Genomic DNA, 25,270 nt, shown 5'->3' on the forward strand with positions numbered 1-25,270 from the left:
ACCTGGTATGTATGTTTAGCTGGAAGGCCGGTGGCTGTCTTGAGCTTCGTCGTTCTTTTGGTCTGGCGGGGTTTCAAGATGGAAGAAGAACCGGTCGCAGTTGTGGGACTCTCAATGCTCCGAAGACCCAAACCGGAGCTTGGGGGAGGGGGGAGGGGGGATGGAGCAAGGCAAGGTCTGGCAGGGTACGTTCCTACGCGGTCAGACAGCTTTGTCGTGATACGGTGGTGGTACTGGTGGTGGTGGTAGGTGAGGTGGGTGAGGTGAGTTAGAGGAGTTACGATCGGAAGAGGCAAGGCTGGTCGAGTTCGCGCTGCACATGTACCGGTGGCTGTATCCGCAGTGGTAAACGTAGCGCCCCGTCTAAGGTACTATCGTATCGTGGACTTGCAAGAAGGACACAGCAATGACCTGATGCGAGTAAAGGTCAAAAGGCCGGCTGGTTTAAGGTAAGGTAAGGTATGGAAGGCAGAGGTCCAGTAGAAGAACGGGAGAGGCAGGTAGTTCCACGTTCCGTTCCCAGTCCCAGTTCTGGTTCCCATTTCCCGTTCCACTGCGCACCGCACCGCTACTTTCCTCAGGACTCCCGCCCGCGCTTCAAGTTGAGGCCCAGGAGGGGGGGCGGGGCCCGGGCAAGCAGGCCGCAAGTCGTCCCCATTGGAACTGGCCTGACCCCTCGCCCCAAAATGTCCTGGGCTTTGGGTTATGCAATGCGAATCCTGGTACGGAGACCGTCCAGTACAGAGTACCTTAGGATAGGTACTTGGAGGTACCTCAGTGTCCGTACCTTCCTGAGTGCCTTAGTGTAGCGGCATTCCCCCACTTTCGGCCCCCAAAAGAGCGACGAATGAGGTCACCGCCTTCTAGGTTCGCACCTGCACCTCACAACGGCAGCGCTTTCTAAAGAAGCGGCGGCGGCACCGCGGGAGATATTCTCGTGGCCACCCGGTCACAAGGATTATGGTTGTTTGCTCAAGACAATCCCTTGTGCGTTTCAAAGCCAATCTGTTACCCGTCTCTTCGTCAGCTTTATTCCATTCGATGGTCAAGCCGTTGTCCTTTGTGATGTTCGTTTTTGGTCACAATAACTACGAATTATAGTAGTTTGGCAGTATTACTACTATCTGAGAACACTTGTATAATAGCATACTCACATGATTAAAACACAATACTGTGGATCTGTAAAATGCGACTGAATTCGAGTCAAACCATCGTTGTCCGTCCTTTATGGGTATCTCGTTGTTTCCCCTCTACTTGTAAACGCTTATAAACCGCTTCCCAGGTATTTGTCAATATCCTCGCTGGCGTAAAACATCTCTCGCAACCTCGCAGCCTTTCTCTTATCTTCATCAGCCTTCTTCCTGCACTGCTTCGCGTCCAGCGTCTGCGGCTTCTTCTTTTCAACCTTGCCCTGGATGCCTTTTGGGATATTCAGCCCCAAACCATACTTGTCCTCCTTTGGTCGAGTCTTCAAGGGATACTGCATGCCTTGCTCTTGGGCACCGAGCCCCTTCCGTGAATCGGGGTCCCAGCCATGGGATGAAAGATATGTCAAGCCCATGCGCGATCGATCTAGTGCTGATGGGGGATGTGAGTGTGTAAGGCAGACTTGGTGAGCAATGGAAGACTCGTGCTTTCGTCTACTTGTCGCGGGCTTATTGGCATTGTCGACCTCTCCCACGGCATCGTCTTTATCCACGGGCAACTCGCATACGGCGCATACTTGCCCTGTTGGCGGCTTTTCGGCTTCCGCTTGCTTCTTGTCGCCGAGCACGAGGCTGAGGTAAAAGTCGCCTACGGAAGCGCCGGTCTTGGTTTTCTTGACTGCTTGTATCGTGCTAAGGCTTGGATCTGATGCCTTGACGAACTGGATGGGTTTGCGTTTGATTCCCGCGCCAAAGGGTCGTTGATGATGAAGCGGCACATCCTCTTCTTGTTCATAGTTCTCGTCTTCTTCCACCTGTCGCTGCATTTCCGCAGCCCTTGCACAGTAACACTTGCCGACGCCTGTTCCTCAGCAAAGCCAATCGTGAAGGGAGATTCTCAAGTCGTGTCCACGTCTGCTGGTTTTATGATGTGGTGAGATGAAGGGGTAAAGTAATGGAGAAACGGTTGATGAAGAAGTTCCACTTTTTGACAGGGGGGAGGCCAATCCCATTACCTTATGTCAGCGACGGTGCGAGGCAACCACCGTGGCACCGGTGGCCTCAGTCCCCTGCAAACTCTGCGATTAGTGCCCCTGAAAGCCAACGCCGCTGGGCTGCCGCCAGAGTGGGACCGCCCCTGTCATCGCAATTCGGAAATCCCCTGGCGGCACATCAGCTTTCCACTCTGTTCTAGAAGGCAAGCTGGCGGCTTCGTCACACCCAGACTACCTACGCATATTTCGTACGCAAACGCAAACGCCAACGCCCACACTGGCCGGCCTGCTTCCTCAACGACCTTGTCCACGACGTTGTAACGATTCCGAAATATCCGCCTATACATACTCGAAGCATTGCTGCCCCAGCATGCCCGACAGTCGCTGATAGACACGACCCCTGCCACTTCACTCTAGTCCCTCGTTCACAATGCCTCTCGACTACTTTGGCTACATCGCCGAAGCCGGCCTCCCGACATACGTGACGGAGAACTGGTGGTTCATAATCAAGACCGTCGCAGCGGTAGCAGTCCTCGTCTTCATCAAGCTATGGAGCTCCGGTGCCTCCAACACGGCCGAGCGGGACATGCACGGGAGGATAGTCATGATAACGGGCGGGACGTCGGGCATAGGAGCGGCGACGGTACTAGAACTCGGCAGCCGCGGCGCGCAAATCATCCTCCTCACGCACACGCCCGTGTCGGACCCCTTCCTGGTCGAGTACATTGGCGACGTGCGCGCCCGGACCGGCAACGAGCTCATCTACGCCGAGCACGTCGACCTCTCGTCCCTGCACAGCATCCGAAAGTTTGCGACCAAATGGATCGACAACTCCCCGCCGCGCCGGCTCGACATGATTATCCTTGCCGCCGCCACAATCACCCCGGCGTCGGCTAAGCGCAAGGAGACGGCCGAGGGCATCGAGGAGACGTGGATGGTCAACTACCTCGCCAACTTCCACCTCCTCTCCATCCTCAGCCCCGCGATCAAGGCCCAGCCCTGGGACCGCGACGTGCGCATCATCTTCGCCTCGTGCTCCTCGTACATCGGCTCCCCGTCGCTCAAGCAGCCCCTCGACAAGAAGACGTGGTCGCCTGGCACGGCCTACAAGCGAAGCAAGCTGGCGCTCATGGTCTTTGGCCAGGCCTTCCAGAAGCACCTCGACAACTACAAGCGACCCGACCAGCTGCCCATGAACGCGCGCACCTTCTTCGTCGACCCGGGCTTCAGCCGCACGCCAGGCATGAGGCGCTGGCTCTCGCGGGGTTCGCTTGTCGGCCTGTTTGCCTACATCGCCGCCTACCCGCTACCGTGGCTCTTCCTCAAGAGCCCCGAGCAGGGCGCGCAGGCGATTCTTTTTGCGGCCATGGAACCCAGTCTTGTGCGCGCGGGTGCCGGCAAGTTGATCAAGGAGTGCCGGATCGTGGACTTTGCGCGGACGGAGATTGAGGACGACGAGGTGGCCAAGAAGCTGTGGGAGGACAGCGACAAGCTCATTGAGACGACGGAGAAGGATTCGGCTGCTCTCAGGGCGCTGGAGAAGAAGATGCAAGAAGAAGAGGCCAAGGAGGCCAAGGAGGCGGAGAAGGTGAAGGAGGTTGAGTCTCTGGTCGAGGCTATCAAGAAGGGCAAGGAGTCGCAAAAGGCAAAGGGGAAGAAGAAGGCGAAGAAGGAGACATTATAAAAGCTTTGGGGGCGTTTGACTATCATCTACATATAGACTATCTACTTAATGAGAAAACAAGTGGCTGATCCAGTCACTTACTTATACGAATGCTCCAAGTATATTTCCCAGGAAAGCCAACATACCTCGGCTGCAGCACTGCCAACGAGATTGAAGAGAAAAGAACACCAAAAAAAGAAAACAGTAGGAAAGGAAGGGAGGAGAATACTGACCATATAATTCACGCCCCTGCCCGGAATTGAACAGCGCGCCCCTCAGTCAACCCAGAATCTCTGACTTCATTGGAGTATTTGCTTATTTTTACCACTACACCACGCACACAGCTTGACCTGACCTCGCCGACCTAGACGGGCGCTGCTGTGCTGGTGACAGGAATGGGATTGAGAGGGTATATATACCCTCGATTGCCTAGGTGAAGGAAGGTGGTGAATTCGGATGAAAAGTTGTGAGAGCCTCAGCCCTCTCAGGGAAGGAATGAACTTCATGAGGGAAGGAAGGGCCTCGGACTCTTTCCACCGTAGCTCCAACAGTCCGGGGGGGCCGCCCCCACCTTTCACCGTCAAACTGCCGTGGCTCGAGTGCCATTACCCCAAGACTTGGAGCTCGGCGAGCCGGGGGTGTGTGTAATCTTTCCCCGCAAGAGGAACCCAAGCATGACGACAGGAATCTCACAAACAACATGCTTAATCGAGCTACAAATCAATTTTCGCATCTGAAGCACCGGGCGGTTTCTCGAAGTTAAAGCTGTAAACCCATCAAATCTTCCGTACACAATGTCCAGTAGCACGGCGGCACCAGGCATGGCGCACCACACCGCAACAGCCTCATCATCACAACCTCGGCATGCCCTACCGCTCCAGAGCGCGTGGGAACGGCACCATATCGCTACCGCCGAGACGGCAATGGCACAACAACAGCAGCAGCACAATTCATCGATCCGGCATCCCGTCTTCTTCACGGAAAAGCTGCGGCGGCCACCGGTGACCCTGGCGCCTGGCATGGGCCTCAGTCCTGTGGCGCACGGCTACGTCTATCAGGATGGGCGGAGAAGGGCGGCCAAGGGGAGCTCTGCGCCGAAGCTGTAAAGAGGAAGGCTGAAGTTGTGAATAACTTTTGGTTCGTCTTTCTAGCTTCTGATTGATGAACAATGTCATCGGAAGCTCGTGGGGAGGAAGCAATGATGTTAATTTTTTTTAAAGTTTTTTTTAGGTTGGCGCGATTTATACGACCTTTGCCGAGGCTGATGGTGTTGTTAGATGCTATGAGGAAGAGGCTACTACCCGGAATCTGGATATGGCCTGCGCTTGACTTGATGATGGCGAATACCCTCATGCCACTCAGAGATTTCATCTCTTTATCCGAATTTCATTTATTATGGCTTCTCGTGCCAAGCTGATGGATACTACCTACGTAGAGTAGTCATCCATCACCTGGCTTCAACTATTGGAGGAAAGGGAGAGCAGTGGGAATGATTGTTGGGTTGTCGATTGAGAGCTGCAATCATCGATATTCAGCGGGTCTTGTGTTTTCAATGATTGATTATTGAGAAGAAGAATTACTTGGTCATCGATAACCTATCTGAAATGGCTAGGCTAGTGGGTTGGATAAGAGTACGGAGAGTTCAGGCGAAGACAAAGGACATGAAGGATATGAAGGGATAACAGACCAGGGGAAAGGTGTAATGAAGCTCGAGTGATGTATTGCGCTGGTTATCACCAGGTCATTTCTGTCCACCTTAGGACATAAATGCACATATTAGAGAGCATCCAGATGAGGAGGTATGACCTTGAAATGGACTACGAACATATAGTCATGAAGTGTCTGTGATCATTCAACTCTCACGCCGTCTTTTTGTACAATACATATGTGAACAATCTTGGTTCTATATTGTTCGGTTTATATTTGGCTTCAGAGGGGCGACACGGCGAGGACGTTGAAATCACTCAGTTCAAGTAGTCAAAGCATTGCTCATGTCCCCATTATTCTTATATCATTGCCGATTTCAAATAATCAAGACACACTGAACAACTTCTGAAAGTGAGGTCACTGTGCCGAGCACTAGGTATTGGCACCCACGAGGGTAGAGTGGAAGTGATTTAATCGATTTACTTGTATTTCGATGTGGTTCCTGAACCCACAAGTGACAGTTTAGGAGATGTGTGGTTGAGTGTAACCCCATCGAGGGTTGTGTTCATAACGAAAATTAAAACCCTCCGTCGTTTTGTTTCCCAAAAAAAAAAGTTGCGTTTCCCGATTCGCCATTCAAGCCAAATCACCATTGCCCAATTTGACTAGCAACACTCTACACCATCGAAACACGCGACGTTCATGTGTACACACTCCGTGCCCGCTACACGAAGCCAATTCGAAACCAAAATCTCGAGCCCAATAACAGGTGAAAGGTTGACCTGCTCTTAGTTCTTCACCGCAATCACAATCGCGAGTACGATGAGCACCACGACCAGCGTGAGAAGCGCCATCAGCTTGACGTTCTTCCACCACATCTTCCTCTTCAGACCGCGGCTGCGGACGCGGAACTCGCGCGCGCTGCCGCCGAGACGGTCCGTCTTGTCGACGAGCAAATCGATGCGCTCGCCCCTCTCGAGCAAGCCCTCGATATTGCGCGTCATGATGCCCCGGACGTCGTCAATCTCGCGCTGGACGTTGGAGATGGCGTCGTCCTTGCCGCCGCTCGTGGTGCCGTAGTCGACCATGAACTTCTTGAGCTGGCCATTGTAGCTGGCGGCGCCGTAGTTAGGCAGCTCGGCGTAGTCGGTCGTCTCGGCGGGAAACTGCTCGAGGAAGCGGCGTCGGATCTCAAAGAGGAAGCCAAAGGGGATGCGGCGGCCCAGCGAGGCGTCGGCGATGACGAGGAAGGTGAGGCCGCCGGCGGAAGGGTGGTCTGGGTGGTCGGAGGGCGCTTCGGCGATGTAGTGGATGTGGTGCGAGCCGTGGGTGTAGGTCAGCTTCTGGGGGGTGGTGTGCTCGATCTTGGGGAGGATGACGGAGGCGAGGGAGGAGGTTTGCGATACGGCCGATGTGGTGCATTCGCTGAGGATGGTGTTGTTGTGCGCTATGCACGAGCTGTAGGACGGCAGTATGTCAGTTGTGTCTCCAGTAGAGGAGGGGCATTCGAGACGGGAATGTCGTGGTAGTCTTCTTACTAGAGCAATGGGGTGATGGGCGTCGACGAAGAAGCCATGATGATAGGTATTGGAGGGTTTGAAGGATCTAAGGAGCCTATCTTGAGATGCCTTTGATTCCTTTTGAATGCGCCAGAGGTGTATAGGCAGCGATATTCGAGATGCGACGGTGGGTTGCGTATGTTGGTAGGTAGACAGATCGGATGTCGGCGTGATGGGCGCTGTCGCAGAATGCAGTGTGGAAACCTGGGGACCTGGGGACCTGAATGCGTGATGACGACGAGGACGGTGCAATCGGAGGCGGAGGCGCTAAGCCGGAGTGGGGTGACCCAGTTCCGTCCCTCAAGGGCGAATCAGGGGTCATGGCGATAAGCATCGAGACTTCTTATCGGCTCCCAAAATTTCCCAGTCCCTTAATGTCAGTGACCACCATGCTCTCCCGCTGACCAGGTGCATGACTGCGAAAGGTGGATAGCGCATGCCATTTTGCCATTGACATACCCAAACAGACGTGCTTCTTGCATGTTGTTAGCCATGGTTTGTTGCACAGAAAGTCACCCACCATGAGATCAGTTTTGCGAGCCACGAAGCTATGCGCGGCGGCGATACGCCCAGCACCGGGCCATGGTTTCGCAACATCCTCCCCGTTCGCCTACCAGGTACGCGATAGCTTCTCCCTCCCTCTCCGATCTTACGGATTATATGCTGACTATTGTACTTGATAGGCGACACATGCGAGGTATTCTACAAAGAAGTATGCACCTCCCGACCGCAAATCATCCAAATACGATGTCTTCAGGACCATGATCCTCACTCAGTTCAACGTCGTCATTGAGAACATGGGACGTTGGTCAGAGACCAACACCGAGTACCGAAACTTTGGCATTCGAAGCGAGTACGGCCTCAACAACGAGGTTACCCTCTTCCGCGATACCATACAAAAGGCGATAGGCTTGGCCAACAAGGGTGCAACACTGCGCAAGGAGAACCCGTTGTTCTGGTCCTTACGAAATGCCTTCATCCGTGGCGACGTCAAGGGCCTAACGGCGGAGCTGCGATATTCATTCCAGAGCTTCATGCTGCGATCGAAACTGACACACTCGACAACGCGGCAGAGGAAGTTGGCCGATTTGCGGTTCCCAATGGAGTGGTTCCCCGCCACACGAGCCATGCAGCGCACTATTCACCTGCACGTCGGACCGACGAACTCTGGAAAGACCTATCGGGCGTTGCAGGCCCTGATGAACTCCAAATCCGGCATCTATGGAGGGCCCCTCCGTCTCCTGGCTCATGAAATTTACTCTCGGTTCCAGGCCGCGGGGAAGCCCTGCGCCATGGTCACGGGCGAGGAGCAGCGCATACCGGACGCGGATAACTACTTCATCAGCTGTACCGTCGAGATGACGCCTCTTAACCGAATGGTTGATGTGGCGGTTATAGATGAGATTCAGATGATTGGCCACGACGAGCGAGGATGGGCGTGGACGCAGGCTTTCCTTGGCGTCATGGCGAAGGAGGTCCATCTCTGTGGCGAAGAACGAGTTGTCGACCTGATCAAGTCCATCTGCTCAAGTATCGGTGACAAGTGCATTGTCCACCGGTATGAGAGGCTGAGTCCGTTGCAGACGATGAAGAACAGTCTGGGCAACGATCTTTCCAAGCTGGAAAAGGGCGATGCCGTGGTGGCTTTCACTCGCGTTAACCTCCACGGTCTCAAGAATGCGATTGAGGAGGCAACCGGCCGTCGGTGCGCCATTGTCTACGGTTCGCTGCCACCAGAGACTCGAGCGCAGCAAGCAGCTTTATTCAACGATCCCAACAACGATTACGACTTCTTGGTGGCCAGTGATGCCATCGGCATGGGCCTGAACTTGGAGATCAAGCGCGTCATCTTTGAGACGTCGATGAAGCACGACGGTACACAGTATCGTACGCTGACAACATCCGAAATCAAGCAGATTGGTGGCAGAGCAGGAAGATACAAGACTGCTCGACAAGCAGCCACCAAGGAAGGTGACAACAACAACAATCAAGTCGAAGAGAAGAAAATGGGCTACGTTACGACGCTTGCCGAGGAAGATTTGCCCGCGATTGCAAAGGGGTTCAACACTGAGACTGCGCCGCTCGAGGCTGCAGGTATCCAGCCCCCGTCACATATTATCGAGCAGTTCGCCGAATACTTCCCTCCTGATACGCCGCTCAGCTTCATCCTTCTACGACTGCGCGAACTCGCGCCCGTCTCGGAGCGCTTCACGGTCTACGTTCCTGAAATCAGCGCCAAGATCGCAGATACCATCCAGGAGTTCCCCATGACGATCCAGGACCGCATCACCGTTCTCCACGCCCCGATTTCGCTTCGGGAGGCTGGGCAGACGGACCTTCTCAAAGCCATTGCAAAGTGTATCTCAACGAGGAGCAACGGCGCCCTGTGCGATATTCAGTCCATCCAGTTGGAGCTACTCGACGCCACGCTCGAAGACTTCAACAACCAGGGCAGGCGGTATCTTCACGCCATCGAGTCCCTGCACGCGGCCATAACCCTGTATCTGTGGGTGAGCTACCGCTTCCCCAACGTCTTTACGAGTCAGGCGCTGGCGTTCCACGTCAAGGACGCCGTCGAGGAGAAGATTGAGTTCTACCTCGAGACCAACGCCGTCTTCGACCCCGAGGTGCATACCAAGGTCCGCGAGAAGCGACGAAGGGAGGCAAAGACGAAGGAGATGCAGACGGAGCTCGAGGCGGAGCTACGCATGCTTCAAGAAGAAGCAGACGAAAGGAGCGCAGAAAAGCTCGCTGGTCGTACGCTTTCTGAGGACGACTCTACCGATGTCGGGCAGAGCTCCATGCCTTTCGAGGATGTCGATCAGAGCTCCGTGGGTCTTGAGGAGCCTCTGGTGGTAGACGAGAGAGACTATGAAGCCGGGCTGGAAGAGAAGGAGGAGAAGCCAAAACAGGAGTCTGCCTTCTAGTACGACAATCGCGGGTTGAGGACTGACAAGGAGCTCGGGAAGATTTGTCGGATGTAAAACAATGTAGGCTTCTAGCTACATGTAGTTGTATAATAGGCTGTCTGGTGGCACAGGAAAAGTACATCGAAAGGCACGATGATGTTTAGAGGGGCCCAAGGGCCATGTATATTACAACACGGACATCACAAAAGGAGTAGGGACAGGGCATACTCCACATTGCAAGATATAAGATAGATATTATACGATACAGAAGCCTCTCACATATTTCCAAGAGGACTCAAGATTTTGCACATAGTAAGAGCTCTGGATAGTAGACAGGACCAAGTCCTTGGCCGAGGTCCACGCTGTCGGTTTACCCCAAGCTCCAAACGAGCACCCCGCATTCTGAAGACTCACCTTGGGCGACCCCTGCCGGTTACCTCACCGACCCCATCATGTATCCCAGTTACCTATGGAGGGGCAAAAGTGACATGGCAGCTCTACCTTGCTCGTCTTCCACGCAACTCCAACTGCGCCCTTCATCCTACATCACCTCACTCCAAACAACCACGAACCTCTCGCCAACTCTGCACAGAACATACACCGCAGAAACAACACACAGCCCAACCCCAACACCAAGACATCCAAAACCACCAACAACTCCTCAAAATGACCGCCACAAACCCCGACCCCTCCGCCGCAGCCCCGGCCTTCATCCCCCTCGAGGCAAACCCAGAACTCCTAACCTCCCTCCTCCACAAACTAGGCCTCTCCCCGGCCCTCCAGATCCACGACGTCTACTCCCTCACCGACCCGGACATGCTCTCCTTCGTCCCGCGCCCCGCCCTCGCCGTCCTGCTCGTCTTCCCCGTCAGCGCCGCCTACGAGAGCCACCGTCTCGCAGAGGACGCCCTGCTGGACGAGTACAAGGGCAAAGGACCGCAGGAGCCCGTGTTGTGGTTCCGCCAGACGATTCGCAACGCGTGTGGGCTGATGGGGCTGTTGCATGCTGTTGCTAATGGGCCTGCGAGGGAGTATATCCGTACGTTTCTACCTCTTTACTAATCCTCTATCCTTTCCCTGCCTTTCCGAGACAAGCGTAGTATTTGGTGGTGGTTTACTAACCTAAAGCAACAAACAGAGAAGCCATCCGACCTCAACACCCTAATCGAAACCGCCGAACCCCTCGAACCCGTCTCCCGCGCCCAACTTCTCGAGAAGACGCCCGCCCTCGCCACGGCGCACCGGGAAGCCGCGTCCCAGGGCGCGACCGAGGCCCCCGAGGCCTCGGAAGACGTGGACCTGCACTACGTCTGCTTCGTGCGCGGCGACGACGGCACGCTGTGGGAGCTCGACGGGCGTCGCAAGGGCCCGCTGAACCGGGGCCAGCTCGAGTCCGGGGAGGACGTTCTGAGCGAGAAGGCGCTGACGTGGGGCCCGCGCAAGTTCCTTGAGAGGGAGGGCGCGGATTTGCGGTTTAGTGCTGTTGCGTTGGCTGGGTCTCTTGATTGAGGAGGTGGTGTCAGATGATGAGATGGCATGCATGTTATTTGGCGTTCAGGTTATGGGGGATGAGTTAATCAACATCAATTCAGAAGACTGAGGTGAAGACCCAGGGACAAAAGGTTCAGCTTTTGCTGTATTTAGAGAATGACTAGGGGAATGGCTACTTGTTACATAGGTGCATTTCCACGCCCATTTCCACCATCGACTGCCTCACCACAGCCTGTCGGCAAGTCTACTGACTATTTGACTTCCAAAGTTGCGCTGAATCTTGCGACTCTGGTTTCCGCCACAACTGGCCGGTTGTCCTTCTCTCTTCGTCTCTGCGTCCCTCGGAGGGAGTGTTGGTTGGCTCCTGAAGATCAAAGTCGAGCGGGCCGACATCCTCTCGCATGTTTGACTGACTATCCGCGCCTAAGTATTTGTAAGGACAGCGTTAGCCTCGGGGAAACGATCAAGTGGGAATATTCACCTGCCTCCCGTTGCAACGACCTCCTTGAACTCGGTCGACGACTTCCTGTGAGCCTGAGTTCCGGTATCAGGTCCACTGGCAAGCACCGCGTCCATATGAATTAACTTTGGAGGGATAGAGTTGAACTCCGTCTTGGACTTTCTGTGAGAACCCGCGAGGTTGCTGTCCGTAGCGGGCGCGGCATATGTTCCTACTGCCTCTGATGTAGAAGGATACTCAGCTCCAGCGGATGGTGAGTTGGTCTCCGAAGCGAGATCCGGCCAGTCTCCCGGCATCGGCTCTCCGTAGTTGTGGTCATTGGGTGTCTCTGGTGCCTGTGCTTGCGAGGCATGGTGATGATCGTGAGTCAAGCTGAGGTACTTGGGTTGTGCATTATCTTCGCTGGGCGTGGCGAAGGACTTGTCTGAGGAAGAAGGAGAAGATTTGATGCTGAGAGGGGGGCTCTTTCTGGTATCCTCGATGATGGGGGAGCCGTCGTGCTCGGTGAAGAAGGGTACCTAGCCCTGGTTGGTGTCGGCCTGCTGGGGCTGGTTGGGGTGTTGGGAGTTTGACATTGTTTCTGGAGGATACTTGGACGGGAGGAGGATGTTGGCAAGAAGCTGCTTGGGAAGCTTCTCAAAGGTGAAAGAAATAGTGTTAGGGGATCGTAGTTGGAGCTACTAAGGGGTGATGTTCAATGATTTGGATGACGATAGTCATGGGCTTAGAGGTTGTATGAAGATGGAGATGGTGGTTTGATGAGGTATGTTTCTTCTGGCCACAGAGAGGTCTCTCAACGCGTGTGTGTACCTTCCCATCAAAATCCACTTACATCGTAGAAGGCTCGGGTACATTGCTCCTTCATTGATTAACACTCGGCGAACTACGAAGAAGGTGCCTCCTTCCCCTTGGTGGCATCAGGTACATGGCTCACTGCAGATAATCGTGAGCTAGAAGAGCGAGGCCAAATGCCTCTTGCCTTTGTCAAGTCCGTCCAAGTATTGGCTAGTGATTCGCTGGAAGATTTCTGCCCTCTCTCATCTACATGGTCAGGATTATCAAGCTGACCGTCCAATCACCGCAACGGTTATGTGCTTTACTGGCTCCCAGAGCTACGTAGGCTTACCTGAGATGTCAAATCTTGGAAAATCACTTAAGCAATCGACGACGTGCTCTTTGAGATCGGCAGCCGGAATCTACGAGCTGTCACAAGACCCCTCGTGTTCGGGCTAGTCACGGATGGAAGGCCCCTTTTGACGCTCGTGGAAGCCATCTTGATAAGACTCTGGGGAAAGCCTCAAACCAGTGACTAGTGGTGGTTGGTGGTGTGTAGACCTGTACCCAATGATCTCCTCAAGATCTGCTTCCCCTGGGGAACTCAGAAGCAATCTTTGAAGAATTGGGTATAGTGCGTGTGATGACACCGGCAGCCAGAGATGAGGCGGCGCCACGACTTGTCTGCAGCAATTGAACCATTCGAAGGATGTCTTCTTTACCCGTATTCACACCGTATTCGTCGTGCCATGAACAGGGGGGTTCGAGGAGTTCATCCGGGTTATTGGGCAGTAAACTCGGACTATCGTATCTGCAACAGCAGTGCCATCGAACAACGTCCGTTTCATCTGGAAGCTTGTTTCCTCTCTTCTTCGCGCAAGGCTTCTGCGCTGGAAATGCCCCCCAAGCCCCGAAGGGTCGGACGGTCCGGGGGAAAACCACCACCACCACCATCACCTTGCAGTTTGACGTGTCCGCTCGGACCTCGGGGGCTGCAGCGTCCAACGTTCGGACGTCGAATGGGGAGCACGGAGCACCGTCCGAGCGGCGCCGGGGGCCGATGTGCTTGAATCTGGGAGAGTTGCGCCGGACTGCGGGTATCCCGCCCACAAGAGGAATGGGCACACCAGACGGCGTGACGGCGTTCTCGTAGTGCCGCAGGCCTTTCCTCTTCCTGGACCCTTCATTTGTGAACGCGAGGGGTGGTGGAAGATCCTTTCCCCTGAACGGGTTACCCCGCCTGCTTCTGGTGTGGCCGTAAGTCTGGAAATCAGACCATGATTGAGGTTGGTATGGAAAAGCAAGCTGAACGGGTACCAGTATAACGCTTCTGGAACCACTTCGCTGCATGACAGCAACCTTCGGATTTTGGTTGCATCTTTGAAGTTGCGGCTCACTTGAAAGCGCAGGTCGGTGTTGAAAGGCCTGTGATCGCGTTATTTGGAGATAATAGGGAGAGTTAGGATAAAGCTATCCATAGAAACCGCTGTGGTCCACGTGGTGGCTGATCGCCGCTAGAAGGCTAGCCGGATCGTGCGGTATGAAACGCTGAAAGCTTGCCCGTATCTGGCAAACAAACGAGTGGACTCTATGGGTACGAGCTAAACAATTCCCCTGAGTTGAGGCGTTTGCCGTTTGCCGGCGTCGGTAAGCAAATAGGTATTAATCAAGGCCCCCAGCTCGCCCTGCTGTTGCGAGAGACGCAACACAGCCACGAGAGGGACACTCGAAGAGCCGGAGAGAGAAGATAGAAAGTATGTCAAATTCCGCCCGTTTGTGCAGCCAAGCAGCAAATTGCGGCATTGCTGTCGGTGATCGCCGTTGCCCACTGCAGTGCTCATCAACATGATGCATCCGGCCGCAAAATTGGCAGTGGCTGTTTTCTGTCACATTCTGTGACGCAGCTGAGAAGTTGACGTGTCGATGCTTTGATTTGATGATGCTCATATAATCTCGTTCCAGTTGATTCGTGGAAATGGTTCTTTGCAGAAGGGAGAAGCAAAGATTGGTGACGGAAAAGAAATAACGGCAGCTGCGAGGCGTCCAGAACATCTACAAAGTACCTAATCCAATACACCTGACTAAGCAGATTGTGTGGCAGGTGTGACGCGGTACCTGACTTCCCGGACTCAGAGCGACGGGTGTGGCTCGCCAACTCTTCCCTGTACCACAGCAGAGATCCCATCAACATCAATTGATCCATCAATCATCAACATGTAAGGCCTTGTTTACAGCTGCGACAGCCGTCACACCAAGAAATGCCGCGATATTCATGGCACAGTTCGTTCATCGCCCAGAATAGAGTCATTCCGGGCCAGCTCGTTCGCCGTCCACTCAGCTGGGACCAGCAAACCTCACACCGCACACCGCACACCGCGCAGAGATGATAGACCCTGCAATCATTGAGCACCACCGCAGCTAGCGCCGGAGACTCGATGCTTTTCTAGCAAATGTGGCGACCTGAGCAACCATTCACATGAAATCTCGATTGACTCGGCCGTACTCCCTTGCGTTGCCTTATGCTTATTGACCTGCTGGGCTTGTCAGCTTGGAGCAAGTCGACACGGCACGCGCCAGCCTCCAAGATTCATAATTGACTTTCGGATGCGTCATTCCAGTTCCATCGAATTGCGGCCAACACATCCGAGGAATACCAGGGGCGAATCCCTGAGTGATCTGCTTCCGCCCGCCTCCAATCAGCAGGGGGCGCAGAAAAGATGTCTTGCACACGCGCATCTACACCAGGGGCCGGGGACCCTCACAATGATCAATCCAGGGCCAGGCACAGACACCACCATGGGAGACATGCAAGCAAGATGGACACAATGCAAGATGCAGGTGGACGACGCTTCAAACAGATGAGCGGAGAAACGTGTCGTCAACCATGGTTCGATACGCGCCGTTTGGCGGGACGACGCCTGCTTTGATGCCACTGCCGGTCGACGACTAATACCTCACGAATACCAAGAACAAACACTCATCCGTCTGCGCCGTTGACCACTCGGCTCGGGACTCCAAACGTCGAGCCCACCGTGACAAAGTCTAGTTTTCCAAGACCAGCGGAGCAAAGCCACACGCTACCGCCTGGCGTTGTCCAACAGGAATTCTTTGACTTTGTTCCTGGGACACACTAACACGGCTAGCTAGTCTTGAGACCAGTCAGCTGGTGTTGCCAATAAAAGCAGCTGGCAAATGGGCTTCTTTCCAACCCTCACCGATTGCTTTTTTTCCGAAGTGGCACTAATTACGACGTCTGACCCCTGAACCCAGGGCCAAGTTTTCTTCTTTCCTGGATCGGCAGAGTGACCAGCATCGTGGAGGCGCATCGTCGTCTTTTGGAACAGATCCATGCTTGTTTGTGGCTTTGCACTTGCCAGTTGCAACAGCTATCAAGATTGGATCTGGAATCTGGTTCAGGATAGCAATCAAGTTCGAGGCCAGGCACAACCTCAATACTGGATACCCTGGCACCGACAGGCCAGCCAAGAACAGCCAATCTATGTTTACACGTTGCCTTGGACTTTTAGTTTGGCAATCGTGGTGCCCAGCAGAAAGTCGCCCAGGAGCGTGTAAATCCGGGACTTCCATCGACTTGCACTCGAGCCAGACAATCACGACAACGGCCGGAGGTCCTGAGATGCTACCAAGAGCTAGACCATGAAACTGGCTTATAAGCTGTTTCGTGGTGTTCACACCTTTGTTGTCACTTTCGCACGGGCCGCGGTCCATCCCATCCCTTCCCATCCGACCATCTATCCGTCTACTTACCTGTTTTCGAAACCTTGATGCGCCATTTCATCCGAGCAACGAGTCTTGTCACCACCACACCACACCGACCAGCCAATTCCAAGCTTCTTTGCCACTCCTGCGCCATTCCTGAAGGCGCTCAGAAGCCTGTTTGCATCCCAGGACAAACAGACGATTCGGGCATGTGGAAATCAGCATCTGATTGAAGCCTTCCCCGCTTTGCCGAGGAGGAACATGGAATTCATGGTTATCTTACAACGCTTTGTCGAGTTGTAGTCACTCCACATCGTCTATTCATGAGAAACTTCGTCTCCTAAGCTGGAAAGAAAGCAGCCACCCGTTCAAGTGACGGACTACGGACGGCCAGCGATCTTGCCTGTCAACAGTCCTGCTCTACAAGAAGATACTCCAAATGTCTCGATACTGATACTTGACCTTTGACGGAAGCCATGGCTCTTCCGCGGGTGTGTGCAACATCACCCACCCCATGCAACTCGGAGAAGCCACGCTCGGGGACATGGGTATCGCATCGTTTGACTGCACGAAGCCTTCGACCTGGGCCCAAAACTCGGTCTAGCGTGGACTATTTTCTGCTCATTCGCTCCGCTGCGTCATGTATATGCACGCACTTCAGCCTTAGCACCCTTACACGACTCGTCGCGTCGCATTGTCCCTCCTTTCCTTTTTCTTTAGTCCACCTAGGTCCTAGGATCTGACGCTATCCAGCCCACCCGCTCGGCTTTTAGACTCCCTTCCCCCCTTCTACCGGTGCCCTCTTCCTTCTTTTCGTCGTCGTCTGTTCCATCGTCTTCTCACATCGTAATCGTCTATGCAACGAGGCCTTGGTCTCTTAGTACTCAACTGTCTTCCAGCCTTTGACTTTCGATCTCAACATCATTTTGGACTGGAAGACATCACACCTTGAACCTGTTGGCGGTTCACAGCCTACCTAGTTGTCTCTTGTAGTCGCCATATGGAGGGCGATAAGCTGCGAGAATGGGCTTCTTGAAATTCTTCTCGTCCAAAAGGTCGTCTGACAAGTCATCAAACGGAATCAAGGCGCAGGCATATGATGCTACGACTGCTTCTCTTCCCCCACTTCTAGGTAGGATTGATCCAATACTTTGGTCTAGCTCTGTACTCTAAACTTACACGATTCCCTAGGAACTTACCCGGTTGCCGGCAATGGACCAACTAATGTCTTCGAGGACCTCCAACGGTCTCACCATAAGATGAGCGAAACCAACTTGTCTCTCGCAGCGGGCTCCGAGGCTTCTGCCCCAGCACCGCCCGTTTTCCGATTCCGCGATTCCAGCGTCGAGCGCCCGAGTTCTGCCCCGGGTAGTGCCGTACCTCCCAGCTTTTCACCGTCTCCGTCGGGTCGTTGGGGAAGAGACTCGTCGAGGGGTCCGCCTTTGTCATTTAGGAAACCACGGATCGGGTCACTTACATCGACGACGTCAGGTCTATCGGGTCTGTCTCCCGCTCCAAAACGAAGCAGCAATTCTCTAGCAATACCGTCCGAGGGAGAGCCGTTTCGCCCACCAACTGCTCCTTTCACACATAACCGGCACCTTTCTATGCAAAGCACAAGCACAGCTGCAGTCAGAGGCTTCATCGATCTCCTCGATGCGCAATCCGAAATCAAGCCTTCTGGATTTCAGAGCCGGGTCAAGGCGTCAGGCGCACGGGATTACGGGGAAGATGTTGCAGACCGCAACATTGGCGAGAATGGCGTAGACCTCGAGTCCGACAAAGTCCAGGCATTTTACGCAACAAATGGTGGCAGTCCGCGGGATCGACACAACGGCGCGTTTGCGGCTCCAGCGAGGGCCCAGTTTGGAGACAAAGAACAAACGTTTAAGACTCCCCGACGCCACGATTCTCTGGACAACGAGGCCCGCACAAAGTCTTTGACGTCAGCGAGCCTCGGCCAGGTACCATTTCGAACTAATATGTTCAATCCCGAGAGCTCCCTTAGCCGCGAGCCAATAATGGAGTCTGTTTCAGAGACGATTCGCGGCCGTCGAAGGCAATCACTAGGTGCCTACATTCCTACGACGCCATCGAATGCGGCGACGGGTAGAGCGCTGAGTCTTCGAAAATCGACAGCCGATGCCTCTGGATCCCCAAGCACTCGACAACACAAGCGGCGATCTACCCTCGGCGGTGAAGCGCCGCTGAACGAATTAGGCATTTTCACATCCCGAGGCGGGCCTATCGATTCGTCTTTGTCGCCAAAGACGACCCAGAAGCCAACGTTCTTGGTCAAGCACAACTACTCGTTACCGGTTCAGCAACGCCCAAAGACTTCTTCAGGTCTCGTCCATACCGAATCATACCAGGCGGTGAGGCCGCCATCCCGCGGAGGGTCAGTAGCCAATCCCACACCCTCCTCCCCAACCCAGAAGTCACCATCCAAACGGCACACCCTTTCCGCGATAGGCGGTGCTGCATCATCTACCCGCTCTACCGAGTGGCCGCGGAATGCGAAGCCCGACGGAGGGTCCGACACAAGAGGATGGGTCGGCCGAGTTGAGGTTGAGAGCTTTGTTGATTCTGCGGATGTGTCCTCACCGGCGCCTTCACCTCGTTAGTGTTTACCGTCGATTTTCTACCGTCTTTTGTCGTTCGCTTTGCAAAGAGTGCCTGCTAACATGCTTCGCGTGACAGATGTGATGAGAAGTGGCCACTCGTGGCGTGAAACGCAGGATGATTCTTATCTACGGTCCAAGAGTAACGGGACACTGTTCGGCAAGGGCAAGCTGGACGAGATTTACGAACACGTGCCGATGCGGACGAGTAGTCTCCGGCACTGGTCTATTTCGTCAGCGACGCCCACCATGTCGAGTACCAGCTCCTTTCAACGACCTCATTCTCGACACACGACAACGACAACCATCGATCTGGCTACCATGTCGTCCTTCATCAACGACAGTCGCAGCTCCTTGCACAGTGGCACGGGCGACCACGCGTCATTCTGCACGGCGCTGGAGAGTGCGTTGCCTTCGCCGACTACTCCTGCAAAGCCCGGAGACCCATTCAACATTGACGACTACTTGTCGTCAGACGACGATATCGATGCCGACTCGTTCATCACCACGCGCAAACGTGATTCAGCACACAGCGGCGGTTACGAGGAAGGCCTCCTCTTTTGTGATGAAGGGTACGGCGAAGGCGGCCTGCAGTTGCCGGGCCTCTTTGACAGCCTGTCCAACATTCCGGACCCCGACACCACGTCGCCAGAGCGGTATGGTCACAAGTACTCGCTCAGTAACCCCGGAGGCCATCTGCACCGGAGGTTCTCTCTGGACCCTAGGATCGAAGCGCCAATCTCTACTCTTGATGAAGACGATGATGCCGAGGACGAGGATGAGGACGATGGTCTATATGACATCCCCATGCGATCGGATTTGGCTCTCGGGCGCCGGGGGACGAGGAGGATCTCGGCGCTGGGGACTATGTACCAGAGTATTGAGGAGGAAAAGGACGAGAATGTCGACGTTCGGGCTGCTGTTCGGCTTCGCAAGGAAGATAAGGCGCGGCAGCGGGCGTTGGCAAGATTCAGCAAGGTGCAGCGCAAGAAGGTGTCGCACTTTGAGGGGAAGCAGGGCGGTAGTGAGTGAGCGAGTCGAAGGTGTGATTGGGGCAGAAACCTTGTTATCCTTTGTTGTATGGCATGTACCGGGAAGACACAGGAGTGGATTTGTATATGTTATCGAGGAGTTTTGGGGCGGAACAATACCCAGGGTAGGATCTCGAGGATGGCGGAAAATGGGTCTTTGGTTGGAATTTAGAGACGGATGGCATCCCTCGGGGGGAGTTTTGTAGGAGACGTCACGAATCACGCTTGCTTTTTGGCCATTCGATAGAACGACAATATGATACCACGTCTTATTTGTACCACACTTCGTTCGTTTGGGTCACATCATCCATCATAATTGAAAATCGGCTTATTGCTTGAATCAAATCTTTGATATCGTTTGTAAGTGAGCAAGATCTTAAATGGCTTCCTGGACCTGGCATGATAAATACTCTTTCCTTTTCTTTTCTAGACCAGGAAAAGCCTGGAAGATACATTGTAGCCAAGAAGCATATTTACCTCCAAATATGCGTGCACCAGCAGTCCGCTCCACAGTGAATTCAGAATTAACTACGAAAAAACAAACATGCCATTATGCACTCCGTCATCGCCGCCGCCATCACCACCCCCACCAAGGAACGCACTCCAGTCCATTTCCACCAGCTGCTCGTCGCACCACATGGACATGTCTATACTATTGTCTGTGGTAGTCGAGGGCGTGCGGATGGCGGAGCCGGCCACAGAGCCTTCGAGGTCGGCGGTGACGGCTTCGTATAGGGCGCCAACGATATCGGGGGTGCGATCTGAGGCGCGCATCCAGGAGCGCATTTCGGTGAAGAGCTCGAGGGCCTTTGTGAGGCTTGCGCACCACGAAGGTAGGAGGATGTTGTTCTCGGGGGAGTGAGCTATCGCTGCCGTTGGCATCGGTAATATTCCCAGGTTTGTGGTTGTTTGTGGGGAGACTGCGGGTAGTACGGGTGGTGGTGGGTATTGTGATTGTGATTGTTGCTGTTGCTTGCGAGTGAGGTTTCGCAAATGTGCGTCGATGGCGATTGAGAGTATGGGAACCATGCATGCTTGGAATAGGTACCATGCCGAGTTCCAGACATGGACGCGGTTGGGTGTCCAGTAGAGCGTTATGGCATCGATGGCCTCCATGGCGACTGAGCGACAGGTGTCTACGAGGGCTAGCTCGTCAGGAGTAGGCCCAGTGACAGCTGAGATGGCGGTGGCGCCGCGTCTGAGGGTATGATCGTGTGCAACGTAAAGTAAGAAGCTGCGGGTAAGAATGAGGCGGACGTTCAAATATCGGTTCCGCATGAACTCGCGAGCTTCCGTTAGGCGGGGTGGAGAGTTTGCTGGGTTCTTAAGGTAGTCGGGGAGAGAGTCGTGCCATTCTACCAACTCGCGGTCGAAAGCCATGGCCTCGTGGGCAGATAACCGCGCGGGCTGTGCAAAGCGATGCTGAATCCTGTCGCAGATGTGGCAGAACAGACAGCTTGCTCTCAAGGAGGCTGCAACGTGGTCGTCGGGGAATAGTGGCGTAGGTAAGAGGGTGTCCATGGTACTACTGTCCCATCGACCGCACGTTGGACGGCCGAGGGTCATGCTCGCCCACGTATCGAGGCAGAAAAGACTCCACCAGGTGCGTCTGCGCGTTTCGGCGCGTGAGAGGTAGTTGCCGTGCTCTGCGACGTTCTCGGCGCGACTGCGAGCGGGTTCTCGGTGTAATCCCAAGGCTATAGCGACGCGATGAGCGGCACCGAGGATGGCATACGCCATGTTGGGTGAGTTTCGGTAGTGCAGGTAGTAGCCCCCGAGCAGGCATAGAGCTTGTAGGCTCTCCATATTACCAGAGCCCAAGGAATCGAGGTCGAGGTGGGCGCGGGCCTGTTTGTAGTATTGGACGTGGAGAGAGTCGCTGCCGGAGGCGATAGAACCCAGGGTGTAGACCATATTGAGTAGGGCCAGCCAAGAGCTGTCGAGACGGGTTCCTGATGCAAGATTGCGTCTAAAATCGTCTTCATTGAGAATCGGCGTTATTGGATGAATGTGATCAAAGTAAAAGTCGATACAGCGCTGTTCCCGCAGAGGGTTCAAGCTCGCGCCTGGGCTGACAAGAGACAGTGGCGGAAGCAGCTGGGATTGGTAATGAACGTTGTTCCACGCCTTTGCCCTCTGAGCAGTGTGCTCTTTGGCAGCGGGACAGAGACGGAAAATGGCCCTGAGAACGGCGCTCATGGATGTCGCGCCGAGATAGGAGCGGCGGTGCTGGTCTGTTGCAAGACTGACGGCGTTGATATCGTCGCTGGAGCCTAAGGTCGCAGGCTGCTGGGCTGGTTCGTCCCATCGTCTATCGTTTGAAGCCTCTCCATTTTCAGAATTCTGCGCCGAGTCATCGAGGCCGGAGTCATCGTCATCCTCGTCGGCCGCTGAGACGCCAACTGGTGACGGGTCGGCTTGCGGAGCTGAGGAGCGTAAAACAAAGAGAGATTCTCGCGGCAATAAGGCTAGCAACTCTGCTCGACTCTTGCCTACCAGATCATTCACGTTGGCGTTGGGAAATAGTTCCTGCAGCACGCTGGACTGGGCCCGGAGTTGCTCCGAAGTCTTTTCAAGAGTACTGGGGTAAATGTCAACCTTGGTGATCCTGCAAGAAGGAGCATCGGGGGATTTAATGAGGGGCAAGGATTATTGTATACCTTCTGCTGACGGCATGTCGTCTGCTTCGCTGCCTGTACTCGCATGAGTCTGCAACCTTGTAGTACTGACAGCTCGCACAAGGATGTCCACCATCGCACTTGACTTTGCGTCTCGTGCATTCCTGACATGAGCGGTTGACCTTACGTGAGGTTGTTGGAGAGCTCACGGCCGAGCCCTCGGGGCTACGGCGGCTGTCAAAGGAGTGGAACATGGTCGACCGACCCGTGACTGTTGTGGTGGTTGTAGTCGGCATTTACACGGCCCTCGGCACGGCGAAAGACCCAATTGAGCGGTAGACATTGGGGGGAAGGGATATGCGGAGTGCCGGGGATTTGGAGGAGCGGGCCTGGAAGAGAAATATGTGGGTTGAAGAAGAGGACAGGAAGGGTGACGTTCAACTGCCCGTGAGGAGGAGTTTTAGGATGAGGAGGAGGAGTAGGAGGAGGGCCGAGCAGGAGGATGTCAAAGGAACGGCGCGGGGAAAGTGCGAGGAGCGCCTGTGATGAACATGGGGGAAGAGCACCCGATTGTGGGGTTAAGTTGGCGGTTGCCAGTTGGAGTTCTGTACTAAAAACTCGACTTATATCGGTACTTACACCAAGTACCTACACTACTTGACTACGTACCTCTTAGCACGAACGAGGATGGCACTGGTGGTTCTTTTTGGGAAGGAGTCGAGACCACCTCACCCGAGTCGGCGGCACCTTTGGGCCTTGGGCCCTTCCTTCCATTGGCCTAGACCGGATCGCCGATTTTTGACACTTCCAGTTTCCTCTTCCCAATCAACTCAAGTCGCAAAAGAACCTGGAAAACTGGCTGCCTTGAGAGTCTACCTAGTCAGTAGTCAAGGAGAGGGATCTCACGATGAAGATACTACTTTACTTACAAAGCCACAATAAGGCAGTGTCAGTCTCGACATCTTCCCGTTCTGATAACCCTGAGCAGTCAAAACGTTAAACGTCAAACATCAACTTGTGTGCCTTGAGCACGTTTTCCAGGCACCAAGCATTTGACTTTGGCTCTTGTCTACGATGCCGACTAAGGGATTGGCCGAACGACTTGTTCCACTTTCAGCCCGGCCCGATGATCTCCAGCACGTCAAAGCGAATCCAAGGTAACCTAGGCCCGCCCCAGATCTCTCCTCCACTGCCCACTGCTCCTAGCCCCTGATTGAAACACTGGGGACCTTAGTTATCAACCGCAGGCAAGGTAGGGTTCTTTCTAGGCAACAAACATTCTAGCTTTTGCTTATACGATCTCTCCCCGTAATTACACCGTCAAGTACCGTCAAATGCCCCCCTCTAGTTTCAGCCCCATGGCTACTACCTACCTTAGGTAGGGCTAGACACCTTGCATCACGACATGCCCATGACCTTTTGCGATCCATGGTCCGTGGTATCCGCAAGCAACGTTGCAAGAGGCACGCTTAAGCCTACTGTCTATTCGTATTACCTGCCTGATTGATTGTACATGTGAAATGATGTTGATCGTACGTGTGAAAAGAGGTTCATCGGCAATGTGGCTGGCTTGATGGTAAATAAATTTCCCGGTAATATATCTAATCTCCCTTGCCGGCTGACACTGAATTCTTCATGACAAACTTTTCAGGATCATTGCTTATAATACCATTAGCATTATCACGATGAAAACACAAACCATTCCGAGCCTATAGGCCACCCTCATCTAGGTGGTATCTAGTCACTTGTCAAGCTAGGGAGCTAAAGAGGGTACCTAATGTGCAAGGTATGCGGGAAAGGATCGACCTAATTCTCATCTCCTTTCCAAAAGGTCTTAGATGTGAGGCTGTCTCTCGTGCCGAAGGCATGGATGTTCTACCCCATTGTCTACTTCCATCGCCGGCAATCCAGTCTCGGCCCACACACACGGCAATCGAGCATGGCATGGAGCATGGCGAGAAGCTTCCCAAAGGATCAAGGTGGAGACTGAAGGAACGCCCGCTGGGTTTCAATTGACCCTCCCTGCCTCTCACCTTCCAGGTGCTCAACTTCTCAGGGCAGATGATCATCGGCAGGACCCGCCGTCAAGGAGGCTAAGGAGCCCATCACGGGCCGGAGGAAACTGCCGGTCAAAGACCGAATGCAAGATGTACGTATAGTGGGCAGACGTATCCGTACTGCTCCTTTACGATTCGAATCGAGATACCTCAAGGACCCGTTTGACTCTAGGTAGATAGCTGCATGGGTTGTGGCTGTTCCTATGCCCATCACACGGAGACACCGAACAGATGGGCAGCCGAGAGGGCGTACGGGAGGATTCTTGTGGATCACATACCACCATGCCTCGATCATTCTTCACTAGAGCCTGTTCTCTCAAGTGTGTCTCGCAATGATTCGACGATGAAAGCTTCTCTGAGCTGCTCCTATCTACAAGCAGAATGATGTGGATTTCCTAGTGAGAGAGGGTCGAGGTGGTGTTTAGAGTACTCTTCAGGGATCAAAGCTGGTGGCTGAGTGCTGCATTGCCATTACCTTACTCACTGAGTAATGCAGATACTCCTTGTCAGAATGACCAGCTGTTACTTTCGGCTCCTTCGGACTGCAACTAAGGGGCCAAGGCAAGCACTACAGTCTTTT

The 25,270-nt window shown here is 54.1% G+C and overlaps 11 protein-coding genes across 11 annotated transcripts; 5 read left to right on the plus strand and 6 right to left on the minus strand.

Moving 5' to 3' along the window:
• Positions 1 to 1,029: 1,029 nt before the first annotated feature.
• BDP81DRAFT_429706 (G-patch domain-containing protein) lies at positions 1,030 to 2,057 on the minus strand. Its single transcript, XM_060590538.1, has one exon. The coding sequence runs from the start codon at positions 1,970 to 1,972 to the stop codon at positions 1,265 to 1,267; it is 708 nt and encodes a 235-aa protein (XP_060444047.1). The 5' UTR covers positions 1,973 to 2,057; the 3' UTR covers positions 1,030 to 1,264.
• A 302-nt stretch (positions 2,058 to 2,359) lies between these two features.
• On the plus strand, positions 2,360 to 3,931 carry BDP81DRAFT_429707 (short-chain dehydrogenase/ reductase). The gene has a single exon (XM_060590539.1). The coding sequence runs from the start codon at positions 2,571 to 2,573 to the stop codon at positions 3,822 to 3,824; it is 1,254 nt and encodes a 417-aa protein (XP_060444048.1). The 5' UTR covers positions 2,360 to 2,570; the 3' UTR covers positions 3,825 to 3,931.
• Positions 3,932 to 4,597: 666 nt separating this feature from the next.
• BDP81DRAFT_395040 (uncharacterized protein) lies at positions 4,598 to 4,909 on the plus strand (the record flags this gene model as incomplete). The annotated part of the gene is made up of 1 exon (XM_060588030.1): positions 4,598 to 4,909. One exon carries the CDS (start codon positions 4,598 to 4,600, stop codon positions 4,907 to 4,909), a length of 312 nt encoding a protein of 103 aa, XP_060444049.1.
• Positions 4,910 to 6,238: 1,329 nt separating this feature from the next.
• Positions 6,239 to 7,026, minus strand: BDP81DRAFT_321522 (synaptobrevin; the record flags this gene model as incomplete). Its single annotated transcript, XM_060584620.1, has 2 exons — positions 6,239 to 6,908; positions 6,989 to 7,026. The coding sequence occupies 2 exons, from the start codon at positions 7,024 to 7,026 to the stop codon at positions 6,239 to 6,241; spliced, it is 708 nt and encodes a 235-aa protein (XP_060444050.1).
• Positions 7,027 to 7,423: 397 nt separating this feature from the next.
• On the plus strand, positions 7,424 to 10,234 carry BDP81DRAFT_429712 (P-loop containing nucleoside triphosphate hydrolase protein). Its single transcript, XM_060590540.1, has 2 exons — positions 7,424 to 7,626; positions 7,693 to 10,234. The coding sequence occupies exons 1-2, from the start codon at positions 7,531 to 7,533 to the stop codon at positions 9,934 to 9,936; spliced, it is 2,340 nt and encodes a 779-aa protein (XP_060444051.1). The 5' UTR covers positions 7,424 to 7,530; the 3' UTR covers positions 9,937 to 10,234.
• A 350-nt stretch (positions 10,235 to 10,584) lies between these two features.
• Positions 10,585 to 11,427, plus strand: BDP81DRAFT_321633 (ubiquitin carboxyl-terminal hydrolase, family 1; the record flags this gene model as incomplete). The annotated part of the gene is made up of 2 exons (XM_060584632.1): positions 10,585 to 10,957; positions 11,057 to 11,427. The coding sequence occupies 2 exons, from the start codon at positions 10,585 to 10,587 to the stop codon at positions 11,425 to 11,427; spliced, it is 744 nt and encodes a 247-aa protein (XP_060444052.1).
• Positions 11,428 to 11,886: 459 nt separating this feature from the next.
• Positions 11,887 to 12,734, minus strand: BDP81DRAFT_450335 (uncharacterized protein; the record flags this gene model as incomplete). Its single annotated transcript, XM_060592520.1, has 2 exons — positions 11,887 to 12,387; positions 12,702 to 12,734. 2 exons carry the CDS (start codon positions 12,732 to 12,734, stop codon positions 11,887 to 11,889), a joined length of 534 nt encoding a protein of 177 aa, XP_060444053.1.
• A 288-nt stretch (positions 12,735 to 13,022) lies between these two features.
• BDP81DRAFT_38267 (uncharacterized protein) lies at positions 13,023 to 14,149 on the minus strand. Its single transcript, XM_060586912.1, has one exon. The coding sequence runs from the start codon at positions 13,991 to 13,993 to the stop codon at positions 13,223 to 13,225; it is 771 nt and encodes a 256-aa protein (XP_060444054.1). The 5' UTR covers positions 13,994 to 14,149; the 3' UTR covers positions 13,023 to 13,222.
• BDP81DRAFT_38264 (uncharacterized protein) lies at positions 14,150 to 14,864 on the minus strand. The gene has a single exon (XM_060586911.1). It carries the CDS (start codon positions 14,693 to 14,695, stop codon positions 14,306 to 14,308), a length of 390 nt encoding a protein of 129 aa, XP_060444055.1. The 5' UTR covers positions 14,696 to 14,864; the 3' UTR covers positions 14,150 to 14,305.
• Positions 14,865 to 17,970: 3,106 nt separating this feature from the next.
• Positions 17,971 to 20,016, plus strand: BDP81DRAFT_321492 (uncharacterized protein; the record flags this gene model as incomplete). Its single annotated transcript, XM_060584616.1, has 2 exons — positions 17,971 to 18,982; positions 19,064 to 20,016. The coding sequence occupies 2 exons, from the start codon at positions 17,971 to 17,973 to the stop codon at positions 20,014 to 20,016; spliced, it is 1,965 nt and encodes a 654-aa protein (XP_060444056.1).
• A 527-nt stretch (positions 20,017 to 20,543) lies between these two features.
• On the minus strand, positions 20,544 to 22,887 carry BDP81DRAFT_395046 (fungal-specific transcription factor domain-containing protein; the record flags this gene model as incomplete). The annotated part of the gene is made up of 2 exons (XM_060588031.1): positions 20,544 to 22,596; positions 22,676 to 22,887. The coding sequence occupies 2 exons, from the start codon at positions 22,885 to 22,887 to the stop codon at positions 20,544 to 20,546; spliced, it is 2,265 nt and encodes a 754-aa protein (XP_060444057.1).
• Between the last annotated feature and the right edge of the window lie 2,383 nt (positions 22,888 to 25,270).

The sequence above is a fragment of the Colletotrichum phormii genome, assembly GCF_030913505.1.
Source record: "Colletotrichum phormii strain CBS 102054 chromosome Unknown BDP81scaffold_12, whole genome shotgun sequence".
In the NCBI taxonomy this organism is placed as follows: Eukaryota; Fungi; Ascomycota; class Sordariomycetes; order Glomerellales; family Glomerellaceae; genus Colletotrichum; species Colletotrichum phormii.

What these genes read in the sequence shown, in the direction of transcription:
- BDP81DRAFT_429706 (XM_060590538.1), bottom strand. Translation starts at nt 1,972, where the DNA reads ATGCAGCGACAGGTGGAAGAAGACGAGAACTATGAACAAGAAGAGGAT.
- BDP81DRAFT_429707 (XM_060590539.1), top strand. Translation starts at nt 2,571, where the DNA reads ATGCCTCTCGACTACTTTGGCTACATCGCCGAAGCCGGCCTCCCGACA.
- BDP81DRAFT_38264 (XM_060586911.1), bottom strand. Translation starts at nt 14,695, where the DNA reads ATGTTCTGGACGCCTCGCAGCTGCCGTTATTTCTTTTCCGTCACCAAT.
- BDP81DRAFT_429712 (XM_060590540.1), top strand. Translation starts at nt 7,531, where the DNA reads ATGAGATCAGTTTTGCGAGCCACGAAGCTATGCGCGGCGGCGATACGC. An exon ending in CCTCCCCGTTCGCCTACCAG is followed by an intron (nt 7,627 to 7,692) that starts GTACGCGATAGC and finishes TGTACTTGATAG; the next exon opens with GCGACACATGCGAGGTATTC.
- BDP81DRAFT_38267 (XM_060586912.1), bottom strand. Translation starts at nt 13,993, where the DNA reads ATGCAGCGAAGTGGTTCCAGAAGCGTTATACTGGTACCCGTTCAGCTT.